Source organism: Antechinus flavipes, chromosome 1 (assembly GCF_016432865.1).
Source record: "Antechinus flavipes isolate AdamAnt ecotype Samford, QLD, Australia chromosome 1, AdamAnt_v2, whole genome shotgun sequence".
Lineage (NCBI taxonomy): Eukaryota > Metazoa > Chordata > Mammalia > Dasyuromorphia > Dasyuridae > Antechinus > Antechinus flavipes.
In genome coordinates this window covers 441,139,915-441,163,439 of record NC_067398.1, presented here as the reverse complement: position 1 = coordinate 441,163,439, position 23,525 = coordinate 441,139,915, and the positions used below count along the sequence as shown (strand labels likewise).

The following is a 23,525-nucleotide window of genomic DNA, read 5'->3' as shown; positions in this document are numbered from 1 at the left end:
TAATCCCAGCTTCGGTGAATGTGAAGGTGTGGGAGGAATCCGCCAAGAAAAAGTCTGAATGTGGGTTTTTTTGGTTTTGTTTTTCATTTATTTATTTAGAATGTCATGAAGGCCTCAAAAGGCACATTAGAACAAATGTGGGAGAATAGGATGAAAGCAAAATGGTAAGGGATCAGTTTATCAGGCTACCCCCATCAACCTCTCCCAGTTCTACTGAATTTGGTATTGGATTGGCCCACTGCTGCCATATTCTCTACTTACCCTTACCCTCACACTCCCAAACATAATTGCTTCAGAAGCAGTTCCAACTAGTTATAGAGCTGATTCTTGGCCAAAGGAACGATCTGGTTTTAGGCACTTTTTAGAAATATCATTGTCTTAAGCTATTTTCGTGTATTTTTTTTATCTTAGTCTGTGATTCTAAGTTCCTTGATCTGTTTCATAATCATCTTTTAATTCAAATGCAAGTGGGTGTTCATTTGGTTTGGGGGTGATGTACAAGGCAAAAAAAAAATGGTGACATTATACATTAAGAAGATTAAGTTGTAAAAAAAAAAAAAAGAAGAACATTAAGTTGTTCTAGGATATGATGGGTATTTGGGGGCTAAAAATTATCTAAGTCAGTAAAAAGAGTAATTTGCATTTTTCTTTGGGGCATAAAGGTATAGAAATGGGGACAGGGCATAATTAATGCCAATGTATCTAATGGTGTTGTTCACACTATTAAACTTAGAGAACTCATTTTCTTCATTAGAGAATTATGTATATGTGTGCATGCACATTTATAATATCTATCCAGTACTACTTTTGATTTCATCAATATAAGGGACTCCTGCAAGGAATTTCCTTTGCCGATGTGGGTCAGCCCTTGCCCTGTTGCTCGAGGCAGGACTTTAATCCAGGTCTTCCTGAGTCTGTTAGAAGCCACATTATTCCCAGTCCAACTATCACAATTCCAAGCAACTGTAAGGATTGAGTTTTTTTCTGTATTAATTTTCTTCATATTTTTGAGGTGTCTCTTAATGAAGTTCAGAGTGTTAAAATATTTCCTAAATGATGTTACTAAAGCTATATCTTACTATTATTCACTCATTTTATGAGGATCAAGTTTTTTTAATGAGTTTTCTTTACATTTTTGAGGTGTCTCACTGAAGTTCAGAATGTCTTATAACATTTCTTAAATGATGTTATATATTAATGAATGGAAAGCACTGGCTATGGATCTGAACTGGGTTCTAAACTGAACTCTGCCACCAGTTCCTTGTCTTTGGTCTTGGTCAAACCAATTTACCTCCTTTGAGCCTCATTTTTACTCAATTGAAAAATAAGAGAATTGATTAAGGTGATCTTTTTCTTCCTATGCTGATGATATATTTCAACAAGAGATGGGACAGAAACTGGATTAGATGATCTTTGAGGTTCTTTCCTATGCTACAGTTTGATCCCCCCAAAGAATGTAAGCTCCTTGGGGGCAGGGACTGACTTTTGTAATCAAGGTGTCGGCCTGAGATTTAAAAATAATCTTTTGTTTTTTGCCCTACCCACCACTGTACTTATCTTCCTCCTTCTAGAATGTAACCTCCTTGAGGAAAGCCCTGGCTATGTAATGAGGGATGTAATTTCTTTATCCAGTTAATGGGGAATGGGTGAGAGAGGGACTTGTGCTTCAAAATAAGAAATAAAATGCTGCCTTTGGAGTTTCAAAGGTGTGTCTACTAACCAAGGTACTCATTCTTGCAAGAATATAAAATCAATCTTTGCTGTATTACCCTCCCAAAAATAAAATAAAAATTGATCTCAACATGTCATGGGGAATTATGCAGTGTAAAGGATGCTGGTTTGAGTTCAAATTCTGGTTCTATTGTGCTTGCTTATTTGTTGTCATTTTTCAGTTATGTCCAGTTCTCTATGACCTGATTTGGGGTGTTCTGGGCAGAGATATTAGGTTGGTTTGCCATTTACTTCTCCATCTCATTTTATAGATGAGAAATTTTGGCAAACAATTAAATCAATTGGCCAAGGTCACACCCCTGGTAAGTGTCTGAGGTCGGTTTGGACTCAGGACGATGAATATTCCTGACTCTATCCACTGAAACATCTAGCTTAGCATATTGTAGATACCTAATAAATGGTAATCAACTGACTGACTACTTCTTACCTCTTTGATGTTAGAAAAGTGGTTTAAACTCCTTGGACCTGAGTTTTCTCCTCAGTTAAAATGAGAGGCCTGGATTTAGATGACCTTTGAAATATCTTCCAACTCTGGATAGATGCTCTCTTTTTTAAAATTTTGTCCTTCAGATCCCCTCAAGAATATACACTTAGATAGCTTTCTCATTTCTATCCCTTCTCTTAACAATTAAATTAATTTGCCCTTAAGAAATGTTTTCCTTGTTTGCTACAATCTAAGGATTGGGATATTGTGAAATGCCAAGTAATTTTACTATCACCATATTAAGTGCTATAGCAGCTACTGGAAATAACAATGGTCTTTGGGCTTAAGCTAGTAGAGTTGGCTTATTGGACACTTGGCAATAGTAGAACTAAGGGGTAAGGGTTGGGGTGGGGTGGGAGTGGGCAGTCCTAAGAAGCAAAGTTCAGATCTCCCTTCTGATAGATACTCTTGGTCTCAGTTTTATAAAATGAGGAGATTGGACTTGATGGCTTCAGAGATACTTTCTAATATCCATTTTCTTTTATAATCCTTCTGAGACCACTGATATTAAATTTTTTTTTAAAAAACTGTTGCATTTGCCCTAGACATACATTTGTGGTCTCTTTAAAATTCAGTGCATATTTATTAAATCCCTACTGTATGAAAGTTATTGTATTGTAGCTGGAAGGGCATTGATGAAACAAATGTATTATATATTGTAAGTTAGTAATAAAAGTATTCTAAAAATTCATACAAATGAACAAAAAATAAGAACAAGGCTTACAATCTTACCCAAATCCTAAATTGGAAAGTATATTGTTTAATTGATTTAATGTATGGGTCAGCAAACTACCATCCATTGAGGCCTTCTGCCTATTTTTGTACAACCTTAGGGGTAAAAATGATTCTTACAGTTTTTAATACAATGAAAGTTTATTTAAAAAAAATTTAAAGCATTTTTAGGTAGAGGGCCTACAAAAACAGGAAACAGCCAGATTTGGTCTGGAGGCAGAGGTTTATTAACACCTAGGTTAATGGAAAAAGCATTAGAATGAGAAATAGAAGACCTAGAATCTAATAATCGTTCTACTAACTCCAGCAGGTATCATGTCACCATTTTACTTACAGACAGGGAAATCTGAAGCTCTAAGAGATTAAATGATTTATCTGAAATCAAAGTATTGATAAGCAGAAAAACTTCCACTTTAATCCAAGCTTTCTGATTTCAAGTCCAGTACCATTTCTATCACATCTTATTTTTTCCCCCTCAAAAAATAGATATTGCTTTGAAAATTTTATGCACTTTTCCTCTTTATAATCATAAGATTTAGAGCTGGAGGGGAACTTAAGAGAACATCTAGTTCATTTTAAAGAAACTGAGATCAGAGAGGAAATTGAAAATGTATATGATCTAATCCAGGGGTCCTCAAACTTTTTAAATAGGGGGACAGTTCACTGTCCCTCAAACTGTTGGAGGGCCAGACTATAGTAAAAACAAACTTTGTTCTGTGGGCCTTTAAATAAAGAAAGTTCATAGCTGTGGGTGAAGAGGATAAACGTCCTTAGCTGCTGCATCTGGCCTGTGGGCCATAGTTTGAGGAACCCCTAAGAACCTTTAGCAAAAAGGCCAAATTTGCAAGCCACACTGAAATCTTAACAGACTTAAAATAGGAATTTTTTTTTTAAGCTAATGTTGCTGCGGCACAATAGTCAACATGTAACTGCCTTTTATATATTCACCTTATCTTCACTATTGTCTTTTGTAGGCACTGCTATGTGGATATTTGTTAGCAATGACGGATGTGGAAACTACGTATGCAGATTTTATTGCTTCGGGAAGAACTGGTAGAAGGAATGCCATCCACGATATCATCGTGACTTCTTCGACCACCAACACCACTGATGTCTCCCTTAAGCTTTCGGACCTTGATATCAACAAGCCTGGTGAGTGGGGGGAGGGAAGAAGAGGAAAGGGAAAACACAATGTTTTTTTTTCCTGAAAGCCAGGGAGTTGAAGAATTTGGAAATTATGGTGCTCATTATCAGGCCAGCTCAGACTCATATATGTTCATGAGATAATTGAAATATATTTCACATGACTATGTTGAGTATAAAAAGCAACATATGATCATAATCTTGAATGAAAGAGTTTTGATGATTTATTTTTTTTTGGTGATTATGGATGAAGGTAAATGTCAAATTATGACTTCTAAGTTAATATCACTCTTTTAAAAATAGATTTTATTTATTTGTTTTTTACATATTTCTCAATGTTTCCTTCCCCCCTCCCACCCTTGAGAGAAATATCTATTATAAAGAAAAAATAATAATTTTGCACCTCCCCCCCAAAAAAATTTAGATATATTATGTGCAGTGTTCCACATCCATAATCCTCAGTCTATGCAAGTAATGCGAAGGTATTTTCTTATGTCTGCTTTGGAGCTCAACTTGCTAACTAATTCTTTAATGGCCTTCAATTTTCTTTGTTTTGTTGTTCCTTTCATTTTAGTTGTTGTCATTGTGTGTACAGGATATTGCTTTCCCTGATTCTGCTTGTGTCACTTTGCAACAGTTCATATAAATTTTGTTTTTCTCTGTATTCATTGTCATCATCATTTCTTAAATTTAGTACATTTGTGTTTCTATTACATGAATGGAAGAAATGGGCTTAGCCAAGCCCAATTTATGGACATCTACATTCCTCCCCTTCCCCACTTCCCTACCCCTCCCTGCCCCCCGCCCCAGGTTTTGGTATTATGTGCATTATAACATTATAGGTATATGGAGTCTTTTTGTCATTATTATATAAGGTTATTAACCTTTACTCCAGTGACCTATGGAAGTATTTTCTCATGGTCATATTCACTTCTAAGCCTCATTGTACACATGATGTCTACAAAAAAATACTGTGTGATGCGTTTTTGGACATTTCATGGTCATTAATGGTCCTCTACATCATTTACATAGAAGACAAAAGAATCTTGAATCTGTGCTGCTACTCCTGTCCCATGCTGAATAAAGAAAATGAAGGGGAAAAAAAAGTAATGGAGAGAAAACTCATTGTTTATAGTGCCATTATGCTGGCAGCCTGTGAAGGAATCCTTTCTTTTTCTCATGATAAATGAGGTACAGAAGTGATGTATCCTGGTTTTAGCAACCCTGATCTTAACCAGGAAGCCCTTTTTTAATCATCAAGAGTCATAAGTCTGGTATTTGACTACATAAGAACCAGTAGCTTTTTCAAGAGCATTTAAACCTATTATTATTTATTGGTCAAGAACTGCCTAGCTCTATTATAAAAAAATATAATAGAAATATATTTCTATTTATATAGAAATGGGAGAAAAAAAAACATTCCATGATTCTGGAGTTAATCATGGTAATTTGACATTTCATCAAATTTATCAGAGCTTCCTATAACATTCTTGGAAATGATTTTTTTTTTTTTTCAGTATTGAAGTGCAGTGTGACTGTACTGAAAAACAATAGAAACCCAGACATCATACTTATTTGGGAAAAGGTTTTATTCTCAGAATCATAGTCCTCAAACTGGAACTCACCACAGTTGCTATTTAGTCCACCCCATGCCAGAAAAAAAGTACTTAGAAGAGGGGAAAGGGAACAAGCATTTATTAAGCACCTGCTATATTCCAGTCAGTGTTGGAAGCACTTTACAGATATCTCATTTGACCTCACAGCAACCTTAAGAGATAGATGCTATCATCTCCCTTCCCCAATGTCTGCTGTTGTCCCATATGTCCCATAATGTTCTTCTAGCTGTTATCTCTTTAACCTCAACTCTTGTATCCTCAAACTGTGTACTTTCTCTCTTTCTTTTTACCAGCTCCTTCAAACTCCCAGCTTCCACTTCCTTTCCAACCATATTTCTTTATATATACTTCCCACCACTCTACACTGTAGTAGTAAGAAGTAGTAATACCTGGCAGCATAGAGACAGAAAAAAGATAAAAAGCATGAAAAATAGTTGACTTAAAGACCACCATTCACTTTGTAATAACACTTTTATACTTACATATTTTTTCCTTTCTATCTCCTTTTGATACTGTTTTTTGTACTTACATTGATAATGGCTTTTTGTATTATAATTATCTTGTACCAGCCTTACTTCTCTTATTAAATGGTAAACTCACTTAGAGTAGAGACCCAGTATTCAGTTTTGTATGTATATATGTTGTATCACTTTGCACATAATAGGTATGTTTGGTATTTATTTGTTGAATTTGATGATTCAAAAACCATGTTCAGTGATAAAGATAAAAGTGATCCTAAGAAGCGGATATTATTATGATTCCTTAGTACATATGAGAAATTGGGGTCTTGAGAATATAACAATGACTGGTTTCATTTATGAACTTTGTAGGGCCCAAGAGAATTTCAGATCTAGAAGGGACCTAAAATCATTTGAAGATATAAAAATCAATTTTGTCAGTTATTCACTCAGCAAGTATTTATTAAGAACCTACTATGTCTCAGCCATTCTGCTGTGCTGAAGATGCAAAGACAAAATGAAATGATTCCTGCTCTAAGAAGCTACAGTCTCTCAGGGGAACTAACTTTGTGTGGTATGATGGGTGTGTGGAGATGTGTGTATTTGAACAAATATAAGGTAGTTATGGAGGGTACCAGTAATTGGACTTCATGAGGAAAGGTGGTGCTTTAGATGGGAGGAAGGAATGTAGTCCAGATTTAGAGATGTTGAATTAGAGTGGTGTGTTTTAGGAATGATTTTTTTTTTAATGGAAGGCAAATAAAAGGTAGGCAATCAACATGGTAAATCCTGCACTTTGAGGAACAGTTTCTGGAACTAAGGATGTGTAGGCACATAATAAGGACACAATAATACTTGTCAAGAATTTGAAAGGCTGTTGTGTGACCAATTATTCTGTTTGGCTAAAGAAATAAGATTTAGGAGTAACAGGTAAAAAAAAAATTTAATTCTATTTTACATAAAACTTCCTATTCCTGGGACAAAAAGGTGCCTGACTAATCAAAAATGGAATGACAGGTCTAGGCTTTTCAGGAGTTACTCCATGACCTGATATTGGAGAGAAGGAGTTTCACCAAACCCAAATTTTCAGAGCTATGTGTCATCTCTCTTATCTCCTTGGGGACCCAATTTGGCAGTCTGTAGATTCTATTGTACCACTAAAACTAGATTCTAGCTCTAGATATGACAATGGTATAAAATATTATTCTTCAGGTTTAAATCAGTCTCATGGGAAGGAAAAACATTCTGATTTTTCTTTCTCCCCCCCCCCCCATTTTAATGGTATTTTATTTTTTTCAATTACATGTAAAGATAATTTTCAGCATTCACTTTTATGAGACTTTGAGTTCGTTTTTTTCCTCTCCCTAAGATGGGAAGCAATCTATGTTACACATGTATAATCATATTAAACATGTATATACAGTAATCATATAGTGAAAGAAGAATCTGAACAGAATGAAAAAAGAAACCACGAAAAAGAAGAAACAAAACAAAGAATGAAAATAGTGTGCTTTGATCTGCATTCAGGATATGCATCCATATATCTTTTCTCTCTTTTTAGAAGCTATGACTTGCCCAGGGTTACTTTCCATTTTCATTCCAGATGATTCTATTAGTCTGAATGTACCTTTCTCAAAGTAGGATCTCATCAAAAGTAAAAATACTTGCATGTATGTGTGTACCATGTATGTATACAAACACAATATATGTATGCATGCATATATATGTGTATGTGTGTGTGTGTACGTACACAGAGATACATACAAATATATGCTTCTGGAAAATAGCATTAATACAAACTGAATTTGAGTTTTAATACCAGTAAAATATCTGGAAATGATATAACCATTATATGGAACAATACAGTCCTTTGGTTTTAGCCTCTGCTATGATGTCCTTGCCTTGAAGAAAGAATTGTTTAGCCTCCAAAGTCCTTAAGTCATTGGCTGAAATTGCTATTGAAATTGCCAGTTGCCATGGAGGCTGTTCCAAGGACACTATTTGTCCTTTGGGAGCTGAATTGAAATCATAGCCCATTTCATGCAATCAATGGCCAGCTCTCAGGTGTTCACAGCTTATAAGTTTTTCCTTTTATCTTTAAAGTTGAAATAGAAAGACCTCTATGCTGTGATTCTATGCAAGCAGATAATCCCCTTCTGTTTTTAAATACTTATACTGAGTTCCATTTGTCCTTGATACATAAAAGGAATTCTATTGATTGTTTAACACTGTATTCTATAGGTAATGGGTGATATGTAGTTTTTTCTCATGCTTCTAAAAATATGACATTAAGTTTTATGTGCAGATATCACTTGCTTTTTGATATCTGCTTAGAAAACATGACCATAGATTGAAGGAAAGTGGAGCTATCTATTTAAATATCTCATAGTAATTGTAAAGTTTCCCATTTATTTATCAGGCCATATGTTATACGTGCATTCCAACATGGGAGTTAATTATCATCTTGTTTTTTTGAATGGGAATGTCCAAAGCAGTACATTTCACAACATCAGAACTAGTCAGTCCTTGAAACATTTAAGCCATTGTCTTTATTTTTGGCTACTTACCAAGCAAGTAGCATGACTAGAATTGAGAATTTTAAGTCTTTTCAATTTATCACCAAGCACAATGTGTTTTGTTTTTCCCTGGTTTCTGTTGCCTTTCAGTTCAGTTTAGCATCCATGAATTAAGAGATTGCTAACTGCAGAGTTTACTATGTTTGGGTCTGGGGTTGCTAAGTCCCTTCCCTCTGGAAGCTTACATTCTAGTAAGTAAATAGAAAACATTACACAGTATTTGTAGAAAAATGGAAAGTATTGTTTCAGTTCATGGAGGAAAAGGTCATATACTATTTTGTCTTAATTTCCAGTAAATGGTGCCCCATTTTTTAAACTGTCTCTTTTTCCCTTGATTATTGTCTCTTACAGAAGGAGAAGGAGATGGGCAGAAAAATCCACCTGAGCAAGGAGAGAACCAGGGGGGAGCACCCAAGCAAGATAGCTAATGTCTCCCCTGGCCCTACAGACACAGCTGCTGATGTTCTCACCCTTCAAGGCCTGACTGGAATGCATGTATTTCCATAAGTAAGAGGAGAGGAAAGAAAAAATGGCTGTTCTGCATTGCTGAAACCTGCTTGTTGTCCTATTAAAAATGGGGACACAGGCTGAAGCAGCTGCAGACAGACTTTTCTCTACCTCTGTCATTAGCAGTGGTTGAATTGGCATGGCTAAGCTTGGGACATCTCCATCGGATGGATCCTTTCACCTGATCCCATGATGAAATGCTTGTTTGTAGAGAGTAGCACGAACAGATGATGATTCTTCTTGTAGTAAAATGGCCCCTCATAATGTCAGAGGATTTAATTGTGTTTATTTGAAAGGGTTAAAGTGATCCTCAGAGCTTAAAAAAAATCTCTGGCCAAAGTTTTCTCCCAGTAAAAAAGAATCATAAAGAAAGTACTGTTTTTAGAACCATGTATTTGTGTTTTACAGCTCTGTTATTTACAATGTTTTTGTATTATATGATTTAGATGCTCAACACTGCCCCCCTTGCTTATGGAAAAAAAAAAAAAATTATGTTACTGTGAATTTTTCTACCACTTACTTTTTAAAGGAGTCTCTCTCTCTCTCTACCACTTACTTTTGAAAGGATTCTCTCTCTCTTTCTTTTTCTCTTCTTTTTCTCCTTCCCTCCCCTTCTCTCTCTCTTTCTCCTTCTCTCACACTCTGTTCCTTTTTCTCTTTCCCGAAATATACTGTTGTGGTGTGCACATGATAAATTAAAATGTCACCTCCTAAATTGAACAGGCCTAATACTAACTCAGCAACATTTTCTTGTATTATTACATTGTTACACAGGCCTCCTAAATGATTCATTAATGTGAATATTAACTTAAACTGCAATGTTTATGGTGCCCCATCATGTTTGAAATAGCTACTTTGCTTGCCCCTTGCTGTTCGTTCAGAAATTGGGAATCAATATGTCAATTCACGTTATTCTCTCAGATTCAGGAGCTTTTAAAACTTGAGTTTTTTTGGATCACTTTTAAGCTTTTGAGAGGGAAAAAGAGAGGGGAAAAAGTCATTCCAAAAATTGGAAATGTATCTTTCTGGAGGACCTAATTTTCTGTTGCTAAAGTATAGATTTGTGCTACTGCTTTGATTTGGGAGGAAAACCCACCTCCCAGTGTAAAGATGAAAAAAAATGGAGAAATGATCCCATCATAATCATGTGGACACTAATCACATAAGTAAAGCCCTGCTGTTTGGGGTTTGTTTGGTTTGTTTTTTTCTTTTGGTTTCATTTTGATTTTTAAATTGTTAAGATAAAGTGGTGTCTTTTTTTCAGGCCTCAATGGCTTCAGATGTTATTATGCACTTTTTAATGTTTGTAAACTTTTACTAATAACTAGTGTGATTGCTTTCTGGTATGTAATAATCATCATTATTGGGTTAACAAAACTTCTCTAATACCGTTTATGGCCCCTGCTGTGTTTCTACAGTACATATCATGGTGCTTGTCACATGGACGTTTTCTGTGAGATGTGTAACCCTTCTGGTCAGTATTATACAATCATTTATTAGTGGTTAATAAATAAGAAACCAGCAGTATGACTCTGGTTCATGAATGACTGGAAAAAATGACAGGCAGCTGGAAGTACTGTATCAATAAAAAAAATCTATTTAACCTTCACTTCACTTCTGAGTATTGTAGGTAGTTCTCTTCCTTTGGGCAATTCATCTGTTAACATGGACATGTCAAAGAGTTAGGCTTTCTGTGTAGTCACAGAAAAGATAAGTGTATACTTATTTCTCTTTATACTATTTTCCAAATAACTGGGGAGAAGATAAGAATTTTTCTCATTTTTAAAAAAACCTTCATATAACACAACAAACAACACAGTCTTTTAAAAAATCATGGACATGGAAATAAGCTCTGCTTCTGGGGAGGTTAAAGGTGGTGGATTGCTTGAGCTCAGGAGTTCTGAGCTATAGTAGAGCTAAGCTAACTGGATGCCTATAATAAGCCTAAAACCAATACGTGTTTGGTTCTGGGTTTTGTTTTTTTTTCATATATAAAGCTTTTTATCTTCAAAACACATACATAGTTTTCAACACTGACTCCTTGCAAAACCTTGTGTTACAAATTTTTTTCCCTCCTTTACCCTACCCCTTTTCCTAGAGGTCAATAATCCAATAAATGCTACACACGTGCAGTTCTTCTATACATATTTCCATAGTTAGCTTGGTGCACAAGAAAAGTCAGATCAAAAAGAAAAAAATGAGGAAAAAACAAAAACAAGCAAACAACAATAAAAAGAATAAAAATGCTATGCTGTGATCTACACTTAATTCCCACAGTGTTCCCTCTGGGTGTAGATGGCTCTCTTCATCACAAGATCATTGGAACTGGCCTGAATCACTTCACTGTTGGAAAAAGCCACGTCCATCAGAAGTCTGATCATCATATAATCTTGTTGCCGTGTATAATGATCTCCTGGTTTTACTTATTTCACTCGGCATCAGTAAGTCTCTCCAGGCCTCTCTGAAATTATCCTCCAGATTGTTTCTTATAGAACAATAATATTCCATAACATTCATACAACAAATCATTCAGCTATTATCCAAATGATGGGCATCCACTCAGTTTCCAGTTTCTTGTCACTACAAAGGGGCTGCCATAAACATTTTTGTACATGTGGGTCCCTTTCCCTTCTTTAGGAGCTCTTTGGGATATAAGCCCAGTAGAAACACTGCTGGATCAAAAGGTATGCACAGTTAAATAACTTTTTGAGTTTAATAACATTGCTCTCCAGAATGGTTGGATACGTTCACAATTCCACCAACAATGTATCAGTGTCCCAGTTTTCCCACATCCCCTCCAACATTGGTCATTATCTTTTCCTGTCATCTTAGCCAGTCTGACAGGTGCTGACGCCAATATGTTGAGTGCTATGAATAGAGGAACACCGACTTATATATGGAAGGCATACTAAATAATAAAATTAAAAACAGTGCATCAAAGCTTCCATACAAACCAGTAAGGGATTGATCAAACTCATGAGTGATCACTGCATTTCCAATCAAAGTAAGATATAGGAAGTCTTAGTGAATGAATGAAAATAACAAAAACTAGGTAAACCCGAAGTTCAAATTCAAACAAATAATTTGTATTTAAGTTCATGAGAGGAATTTAGTTGGAGTCACCACTTATTACATCTTATATGTATTATAAGCCATTTTTCTTACTACAGGACTGCATCTAGTTTAAAGCAAGTGTTTAAACAGTTGCAAGACTGATTGGTAGCATTATTGACTACTGAGAGTCAGAATATATCAACAGGTTGAAGCAGACAAAGTAACAGGATAAAGTTACAAAAAAACCCAAAGGCTCTAAACTCTAAGTACAACTTACTCAAGATTCAAATCACATTTTTGGATGTTGATCACTTGCCTGAAACCACCTAACTTAAAAGCCCCCACTAAAATGTTTATATTATCAACCAGCCAAGAGATATTATTTCAAGCAAAAGAAATTTAAAAACAAAAAAGATCACCACAGGAGTGGGGCAGAGGGCAGTATGCTATAGTCAGGACATACATATTGCTGGGATAATTCATGCTTCTGATATTACAAATCAACTGGTGATAACTGTAGAGTCCTTATTGTTTCTGTACCCTCTGATGAACAGATCAGTATTGGCTATCTCCTGAGTATATGCAACTATCTGCTGGTTTTCAGCTCTGCAGCCTCTTTAGCTCTGCTGCTGAGGGCAGCTCAGTTCTTTTGGCTATAAAATCTAGGTTACTGCCTAGGGTTTTTGCAGCTCCCTTTGGCCAGAGGGCAGTAGAAACTTTGGAATTAGGATTGGCCACTTAGAGTCAAGGTTCAAATCCTCCAAGACAAGAGTATCCCAGAGGGAGCACAATTTTCAAGTTAAGGGACTATTCGTATATGTATCTTCCAAGATTGCCTGAGCATATGTGTTCCATTAATTGCCTCCATGGCTTGCTTTCTTTTGAATTAATTTCAAGATCTCTATATGTTTCAGATTGTATAGTCTAAAACATGCCTATAACATTGGTGCCATCTTTTTCAAAATTAGCATTGCAGATTAACTATGATGTATTGCATTAATTTTTTTTCTTCTTAAAAATCTGCATTGCAGGGGACAGTTAGATGGTACAGTGGAGAGAACACCTGCCCTAGAGTCAGGGGGACAAGAGTTCGAATCCAGTCTCAGACACTTAACATGTCCTAGCGGTGAACTGTGGGCAAGCCACTTAATCCCAATTTCCTCAAAAAAAAAAAATGTACATTGCAAATTCATTATGATCCCTTGTTATCCCAAGATTGACTTTTACTCAATTAGACCCCAGATTTGAAAAAACAAATTTGTTCAATAATACCTTTATTTCCCACATATTTAGCCAAAAGAAAAACCTGATCTTATCCCCAAAGGATTTTTATTTTGACTCACTTTTAAACCATTTCAACATGTGAATTTGAATTCTTAGTCATCAGAGCAGTCAGTTAACAAGTTCTTATGTATGTGATATGCAAGATTTTTGTTTTTACAATTCACATTTTACTTGTCATAGGGTATGCATTTCAAAGATGATTCTATGCAAGTAAGATCAATTATTGTGGGAAGTAAATGGAAATTTGAGCACAGCCTGGAAGTTAGGATTTCTATCTAGTGGCCATTTTTAAATTATAAGGAGAAATTGAAGGTTTCAGTTATTTAGGTCAATACCAACAACCGTGTACTTCTAAATCTGATTAGTCAACTAATTTGTAGGTGATAGAAAACAACACAGAAAAAGTCATGGGAACTACTTGAAGCAGGGAGTGAGCTATCATCACCTGTCAACTCCTTGCTGTCTTTGTCAGAGATAGGCTTTGCAACAAATCTGCCTCTGTGATCAAAATTATTTAATTAAAAAGGACTGCAAGCCAGGAATAAAGTGAAGAAAGGGTTGGTTTGCAACTTTGTATTTCCAAGTATGGATTGATTGTTGCTTGTGCTAATTTTGGTTTAACAATTAACACTAAGAAAACACAGCTACCAGCCAATACCAATGGAACCAATGGTTATAGCAAATGGAGAAATACTGAATGCTGTGGATGAGTTCACTTCCCTTGCAGTATACTTTCCAGGGATTATACTTTTCAGGTACAGTGTGTTCAGAGACTCTACCACAGATCAGGCACAAATAGTCCATGAGAACATTTGAAGTGGAGATGTTTCTAAATTTGTGCACATGTCTTTTTGCTACTGCAGTTCTTTTTCAATAAGAGTATAATATAATACCTTCTTTGCATTCATGCAATGTCGGGTATGACTCCAGTACTATGCAAGTGTCTTCCATGTCATGCAATCAATTTCAGAGAGACTTGAGAGCGTCCTTCTATCACTTCTGACCTCTAAATGAGGTTGCCTCATGTGACTTCTCTGTAAAATAGCTTTTTAGCAAACATGTTTGGCATTCCAAAAATGTGGCCAACCCATTAGAGCTGTGCTCTCTGCAGTAGAGTTTGAATGTTTGGCAATTTAGCTTAAGAAAGGATCTCAGGATTGATACCTTATTCTTCCAGATGATCTTCAGAATCTTCCTGAGACAATTCAAATGGAAACAATTCAGTTTCCTGGAAGCTGGTGTACTGTCCAGGTTTCACAAGCGTACAACAATGAAGTCAGCACCATATCTCTGTAGACCTTCAATTTAGTTGGTAGTTTAATACCTCTTCTCTCCCACACTTTCCTTCAGAATCTCCCAAAAATTGAGTTCTGCCAAAAAATATCACCATACTATTTTGCCAAGTTTTGTCTTTGGAATGGTAACTTGCTGAATACAAGCAGAGGATTAATTAAATCCTCTATTACCATCACTCCCTCTAAAGTAGGAAAGCCATAACACTGAATATATACAAAAAGACTAAAAGCTATTTTGTTTTGCATCAGGACTTATTTCTAGAATTGGTATGGCTAGGCTGGTTACCAGGTAACTTCTATTAGAATACATTTTAAGCATTAACAACAATAATTCACTCATTCATCATTCCTTGAATAGAGTCTTTTATCATTGATTTTGCCATGTTATGTCTTCATTTTCTCCACAAATTCTCCTCTGGTGCCCTCTTGTGACATAAAGGCTATCCTGGCTGGGAGGCGAGGGGTGGAAAGCTCAATTTCTCTGCCAATAAAATATAAACACTGGAAGGACGGGTCTTACCAAGATGGAAGAAACCTAATATTTGTTTTCAGTTTCATTCTCTCAAAATTGACAGAGGTTTATCACTAGAAGGCCAGCATTCTGAAGATCTTTTATCCCCCCTAAATGAATCAACTCTTAAGGGTAAAAGTCTGGGTGTCAAAGTTGAAAAAGAGAAAGGGAAGCCAATACTGTAGTATTAAGATGTAAGGGAAGGCTTAAATCTTTTTAAATTAGGCCTACTATCTGATTCTGAAAGTAATAGACCTTCATTGAGAATGTTCTCTCTCTCTCTCTCTCTCTCTTCTCTCTCTCTCTCTCTCTCTCTCTATCTCCCTCCCTTTATCCCTATCCCTCCTTCTCTCTCTCTTTCTCTTCATTCTCTCTCTGTCTCTCCCCCTCTCCCCCTCCTCCTCCTCCTCCTCTTTTTCCTTCTCTTTTTCCTTCTTCCTCTCTCTCTCTCTCTCTATCTCTCTCTCTCTCTCCCTCCTTCTCTCTCTCTCTCTATCTCTCTCTCTCTCTCTCTCTCTCTCTCTCTCTCTCTCTCTTTCTTTCTCTTCATTCTCTCTCTGTCTCTCCCCCTCCTCCTCCTCTTTTTCCTTCTCTTTCTCCTTCTCCTTCTTCCTCTCCCCCCCCCTCTCTCCATTCTCTCTCTGTCTCTGTCTCTCTCACACACACGAACATAGCTGAATTTGAAACGATAGAGGGGAAAAGCAAGGGAGGAGAGACATGCAAAAGGAGGCTACAAAGACAGCAACTACTCCTATCCCTCAATTGGGGCTGAAGTCAATTCCCAAAAAGATTGAGGAAGAAGAACAAGGAAGAGATTCAGCCTTGCCAAAGCCTCAGATGAAATGATCTTCCGGATATCGTTATGAAAAGTAATCTGCAATACTATAAGAGAGAGCACCCTCTGGTTTTAGTTCATCCCACCAAATCTTACCAATCCATCCAGATGTGGGGACTGGAACTCCTGGATCCATCATCATTCCATGCCACGGGGCATCCCAGAAGTGCTAAAGAGGGATAGGCATTTTACAGAGAAATACTTTCTCACCAACCACAACTCTCTCTGGGACATTTGCAAATATACTTCTAGCATAGTTCATGTCATAATCTCCACAGATATGGGTAAAAGGGTCCTCAATCCCTATATAGACATGACAATAATGAATACTAGATGCAGGAAAATCTTTATTTCACATAAATAACAAATGTAGGATTCACAACCTATGAATAGTTGGTATACTTCATGTCCTGTGATGGATAACTACTCTCCCAGGGTCCCATGCAACCTCTCAGAATACCAACCTGTGATTCAAATTCCCTTTGGAAGGAAAATTAGCTTATTTATTTTTATTATTATTATTAATTAACGGTTATTAGAGAGCAGTCTCACAACATTCTGATAAGAGTTCTGCTTTTCAAAACTGGAAAAGCCCATATAGTTAACTAGGCTGTATACTACTTTAAACTTTTAAGTCCCTTAAAAGAGAAACTCACTGGAACTTGATAGATAGCCCCCAATCTTTTCTGTCCCATTTTCACTTCCAAGATAGAAAACGGCATTTAGCCTCATAATGCTACCTTGCAAACCTGAATTCACTGAAGTGAAAGCCATAAAGGAAAGCATGCTTGGCTTTGCTAAAAAGGAAAAAAAAAACTTTTTATCAGACTTGTACTATCTAAATAACTCTAAGCAAAAGATGGTGGAGTTTGGGATTCTTTTCTTCTGTAGCATTCATGGTTTTAATTCCATTTTGTTCCTCTACTTGTAAGAACTAAGTATAATCCTGTTCTCCTAAAGACTGGCATTGCCCAAGAATTACCACTTTTTAAATAGAAGGTTGGAGTTCAGTAACTCCACCTTCATCCTGAATTTCTACTTTTTTGGGGTGTCTACTCTCCTGCTATATGCCTCTATTACACTTTCTCTAAGATTGGGTTCAGTCTTTCAGAAAACAGGGACTTAGGGAGTAGAAACTGGGTATTCCACACTACTACTCTGTATGCTTCTATCTCCTTCCAGAATTGCATTTATGATCCCTGTGACTTGGTATAAATTTGGCTTGGTTCTTAGAATGGGCAAGGGACTAGAGCTAATAACAATATAGAAGTTCTTCCAGGGGGAACAAAACCAATACAAAGTTCCCTGTTCTGTTCCCTGACCTGTAGTAAGAAAGGAGCAAAAAGCAAAAAGAACAATTTTTCCACTCACCTCCTTTTTAATGGGACAGCACAAAGGGGTGGCTCCAGTCTACATCTGTCTGAGCTAAACAGTTCAGCCCATCAGATGATCTCCGAATAGTGATACAATCAGGGTTCCAAACACTCATCATCCTGTAAGATCTTCAAGGTGATCAGGGAAGTCCCTTTTTTAACGCTCTAAATAAAAGCAGACTAGTAAATAACATGGAAGGAGGGGGATATATCAGACAGCTTAGAATGGTTTGGAGGAACACCATTTGAGACTGACCTGGATGGAGGGATAGGCTTTCAATAAATGGTGAAGGAAATGAGGTTCCAATGTGTTAGAATAGGTTTGGAAGCAAGAAAGCAAGATCTATGTTCAGGAAAAGGGGACTAGTCCTGTTTGATTGAAGCATAGAATAGTCCAGAAAATAGAAAAAAATGTCTACAAAAATAGACCAGGCCTTGAGTATGTAATATTTTACTGGAAAGCTGCAGAAAGCCAATGAACATGTTTTAACAAGTTAAATTGTATATTAGGCTAATTAATCTGGTGTCATAATGTGGGATGGATTCAAGTGAAGAGATACTAAATATGGACCATAGCCATAATTCCAATTAGAGGAAATGAAGACCTGAATAATAATAGAGGTAATGAAGATGGAGAAGAAAAAGCAGATATGGCGTCAGCCCTATTTGTAGATGGAGTGTCTACCTACAAAATGTTATTTGAGGGTTATTATGAGTTCTTCCCTGTCATCTGCATCCAGTAATTCCCATTATCTTGCTTGCTATATAACCTTTATCTCCCATTTAGACTAAAGTTCCACCATCATTAATCTAGTCAGACAAGATCAAGAATGTTGTCTCCATGGAAACACTGTTAAAATACAAATATTACCTGGAAAGACGCAGGGCATAGTTATGTAACTTCAAAGAATACTCTCCTAGCTTAGATAAACTCTTAAATTATGCTGTTATTTTACATACTATGAAAGTTAAAAGGTGTCTAAGATAGATGATATTTATTTAAAGAGAATTGAGGATAGGCCTGGGAAGAGGTAATCTTAAAACATGCTAGAGATGAGCTCAGAGCACATAGTGTAAGGTAAGAAAGGAACAGCAAAGTGAAACCAGAGTTATAGGAATTGGAGTTCTAAAGAGATTTTAGAGACATTTGACCACTTTCATTTTGAAGATTATGTCCTCTGGAGGGAAGATGTAAATTAGTTTTTGATTTAATATTTTTAGTGGAAATGTGAGACAGCTTAAATTGACAGGAAGACTTAGTTAAAGGTACATCATGAATAAGGAGCAAATTCAAGACTTGAAACCAAGTTTTCTGATTCCAAGTTCTTTTTGTTATCCCATGTTACCTTCTATACTTCTTTCAGTATTTTGCTTTGAGTTCTAGCCTGGGGTTGAGCACCTATTTTATTCTTTTGGTATTCTCAGTTAACCCTGCAGAAATAAGAAAATAATATAGTAAATAGGTTATATATGTTATTCTCTCCATTGAGATTTTTTGGATCCTGAAAATCAATGTGTTAGTTTTCTGTCCTAGCTTTATATCATCTGGAAATCTGAGAAGTATCTCATCTAGGTCTTTTTTTTTTCTAAGTCGTAGCTAAAATTGTTTAAAAAAATAAATTTGGGTCCTACATAAAGATCTCCAGTCCACTCCATGGCAAACCTCCTTCTAAGTTGTCATCAAACTATCAATGAATATTTGTGTATGGGCCAGTCAACCAATTTCACATTCACTTAATTCGAGTCCAATCTAAGTTATGATATTTTTTATCTTTTTTGCATTTTAAAAAATATGATTATATGCACATTTTATCGGTCCCCCATTAGACTATAAACTTCTTAAGGGCATGATCTTTCCCTCTTGCTTTTATAGCCTGAATATGCAGCACTTTGCCTTATATACAATAGATGTTTAATAAAAGTGTATTGAATAACTTTTTGATTAGCGTAGTGCTAAATGTTCAATCATTACTATTGTTGTAATAATCACCATTCTAACAAATATTTAATAGTTACTTTGCATGTTCTTTGCTTTATACTTATCCTTATTTAATTTTTAAAAAGATATTATTTCAAAAGATTTTATTTTTGAGGACTTTTGTATCTTTGTAGTTGAGCCTGAAATCAAAATGCAGTTTGGTAACATTGCACCAAATTGTTTCCATGGAAACAATTTTGACCTAAAGAAACTCACTATAAAAGACTCTCCCAGAGCTAATTCTGCAAAGCTTTTTGGATTAAAGGACTAGAACAAAGGTTCTTAACCTCAGGTCCCTGAAGAGAGAGAGAGAGAGGCAGAGAAAGAGAAAACTTCTATATTTGAATAGGGATTGGTTTTCTTTGTAATTTAATGTATTTTGTTTTATGACTTTAAAGAAATTCTAGGAAGGCAAGAAGGAAGGAAGGAAGGGAATGGAAAAGGAAGGAGGGAAATGAGCATTTTTTCAAAAACCTATTTGTGTGGTGGGGCACATGTACTATGTGCCAAGTACTATGCTAACAATTTTTAAAATATTATCCCATTTCATCCTCCCAACAATCCTGGGAGATACATATTATTATCCTCATTTTACAATTGAAGAAACTGAGGAAGGCAGAGATTAAGTGAATTGCTCAGATTCACAGAGCTAGGAAATGTCTGAGGAGGAATTTAAACTCAAATATCCCTGGTCCCTAGGCCCAGTGCTATATTTATTTACCACTTGGTTGCCTCTAGAAAGACACTAGATATCCAAAGGAGTCCATGAGGCTAATTAAATAAATAAATAAAAAAATTAAGAGGTTGTGGAGGAAAGAAGCTCTTATTTCTATAATACAAAATGACTGATATATATATATTTCTGTAATACAAAGTGATTCTTCACTAAAGAATCAGATAAAGAAAGAAAAGGTAAACCAAAGCAAGAAACATTTAAATGACCATGCCTAAATTATATCTATGCAGAATATGTATCATTATTATTATTATTATTATTTGGCTCACTCAGAGTTATAACTACAAAAAGGCTAATGGAGTTGGGGCACAGGATGGAAATTTTATAGAATATCAACTGCATTATCTTGAAACCTTTCCCCTAGGGAACCTAGAAACGTCTCAACAATTTGAGTTGAATTTTGTCCTCCCAGAAAAGCCAAACCCAGAGGTCTGCATATGTTTAGTATTGGTACAGGAATTCCCCATTGGAACTCTGATTTCACACTGTCCTTAGGAAACTACATAGATTCTAGAAACTCTAGGACATCATGCATCTTTTAGGAACCTAAACCACCACTGTCAACTGAAGCCGTACTAGAACTGGACTTCTTAGCTTTGGAATTTAACTGGATGTGAAGAAATGGTCTAGAAGTACCCCATGATATTGTATATCCCAGAGTGGGCCTGAATGGAGTTTTTTACCTGGAAAACAATGTCCTAATATATATCCATCTCAAAAAAAGTATACACCATGGCCTGTTTTGATTCATTTTATAAGGGCATCACTTCCCAATTCCTATTTATAGTAGTAGGTTGGATTCCTTCAAAGAGATGTTATTTAGTTTTCTCCTCAAAGTTCTTTCTTTCTTAATTTTCATTCATTCATTTATTCATTTAATTTTTCCCCAGTTACATTCTTTTTTTTTTATATAGTTTTTTTTTGGTTGACATTTGTGAGTTCTAGTTTCTCTCCCTTATCCCCATTCATGTGGGATTTTGTGAAGTTATATGTGAAATTATATATAACATTTCCATAAAAGTCAAGTTGTGAAAGGAAACATAGATCTCCCACCATAATGAAAATAAAAAATTGTTAAGAAAAATTAAGTTAAAAGGAAAGAGAGAGATAGAGAAAGAAATAGAGAACACTTCAAGCATGATCAGTTCCTTCTCATCATATGGATAAGATTTTTCATCATAAATTTTCATCATAAATGATTATACTACTGAGAATAAACAAAGTCATTTACAGCTGGTCATCTCAGAACATTGCTATTACTTTGCATACAGTATATTTCACTTTGTTCATGAAAGACTTTCCAGGGTGTTTTTTTTTTTTTTCTGAAAGCATCCTGTTCATCACTTCCCAGAGGACAATACTCCAACACAAACACACACCACAGTTCATTGAACCATTCCCCAATTGATGGGCATCCCTACTTTCCAAAGCTCAAGAAACCTCTATTATATTTTATTTCATCATCGTATGTTCATTCATTTAAGAATCTTTAGACATCTTTATCAAAAGTTTGAAGCCAAGTGAGTCATTTCTCCTGAAAGCTCATTGATCAGAGATAATTATTATCTTACATTACCTTGAGACTTACAAAATTCTGTGGAAACTTAGCTTTTCAGTATTTCTCATTGTCTTCATGATTTTTGAGGAATTGAGTTTTAACTGTTCTGTGGAAATTTAATCCTAGTTTGTCTCACACATGTAGAAGATGAGATTTTATATCAGACTTAAAGAAATCCTGGAAAGTCAGCAAATGGAGTTGAAGAAAGGAGACTGTTCCAGATATGAGGGACAATCAAGAAAAAATGGAACTTGGACCTTGGAGTTTAGAGATGGAGTAAAACAGGTAATAGGCCAGTTTCTCTGGATTAAAGAATATAAATTGCACAGACATTCTGACCTGCACTCTTAGAAGGTATTTTCCTCTTTGGAAGTTCCTTATACCAAATGAAATCATAAGTTCAATTCTTATCCCATATCACTATTTGCCCTGTATTCTCTTATTTAAAAGCTTTGCTATTTGATTTATGGTTCCTGACTGATTTGTTGGCATAGAATGCACTTGCTGTTGGGAGTTCTTGCTATACATGCATAACTATAATTATGTCCAAAATTCTACACCAAGCTTGACCTACATTACATAAGTCCTATATAAAATTTGCACAAAAACACAATATTAAATAAAATTGAACACACTAATATCAGTACAATATTGTAAATGGCAGATATATTCTTGAAATCAAGGCTTTCACCATTAAACTTAAAACAGGTCTTTATAGCAATCTTGAAACTGACAGGGAATTGAAGTATTAGTGTCATTGATTCAAACAGAGAGCTTGGGCTACAGAAATGAAATATTTGAGCTGATGTAAAACCAAATATGAATTGCCTCTCCCTATGATACTAGGAGATGGAAAAGAACAACTAAACAATGACTTTAAAACTGAAGAAGCTGAGATAATTCTGATGACTCTAAAAGTTAGACATGTATATTCCATTTGAAGAATGGGGAAATGTGCATTCTGCTATTGTGATTATATTTAAAATTCTAATTTTAAAACATATAGAAAACAACTATTTAAGAGTTTCCTTTTTTGATTCCCTGTGCCCTAGTAGTGGGAAGACCAATACATTGATGTGACCTCTTTATAATCATTAATATTGCTAATGTTAAGCTGATATTGAGAGCATTCATTCCCTTTACCACAGGACAGTCTGTAGAACCCTAATATTTGTGGAATCTAGGAGGTACATGTGATGCAGAAGTGTCACACAGGTCAGCAGGGCACTTGGGACCTGTAGTACTCTCCAAGGACCTTAAATCAGTTTAAAATATAGTTGGGAAGTGTTTAATAAAAATACATTTGAACATAGTTAATGTTAAAAAGGGTACCTGGGAGAACAGAGAATAGAGTGCCAGGTCTAGAATAGTCCAGGAATAGGTGGAGTCAGATAAACTTACTTTCCTGAGTTCAGATCTGGTGTCAGACACTTAGTAGCTGTGTGAAGCTCCAAGCTAGTCATTTAACCATGTTTGCCTCAGTTTGCTACTACGGTATGTAAAATGAGCAGAAGAAAGGAAATAGCAAACCACTTCAATTTGTTTGTTCGTTTTTTGGGAGGGGTTGCCAATAAAATTACAAATAGAATCACAAAGAGTTGGACATAACTAAAATGACTGAACAACAATATTAATACATGGTTTTTAAAATCAA

The 23,525-nt window shown here is 35.7% G+C and overlaps 1 protein-coding gene across 5 annotated transcripts in view; it reads left to right on the top strand.

Moving 5' to 3' along the window:
* The window catches only part of PKIA (cAMP-dependent protein kinase inhibitor alpha), a 71,331-nt gene extending 60,470 nt beyond the window's left edge, over window positions 1–10,861 (top strand). For all 5 annotated transcript variants that reach the window (XM_051970002.1, XM_051970001.1, XM_051970005.1 and 2 more), the window contains exons 2-3: window positions 3,922–4,099; window positions 9,092–10,861. In XM_051970002.1, coding sequence (XP_051825962.1) covers window positions 3,922–4,099; window positions 9,092–9,168 — 255 coding nt within the window. In that variant the 3' untranslated portion in view covers window positions 9,169–10,861. The remainder of the gene's footprint in view (window positions 1–3,921; window positions 4,100–9,091) is intronic.
* Window positions 10,862–23,525: the final 12,664 nt, after the last annotated feature.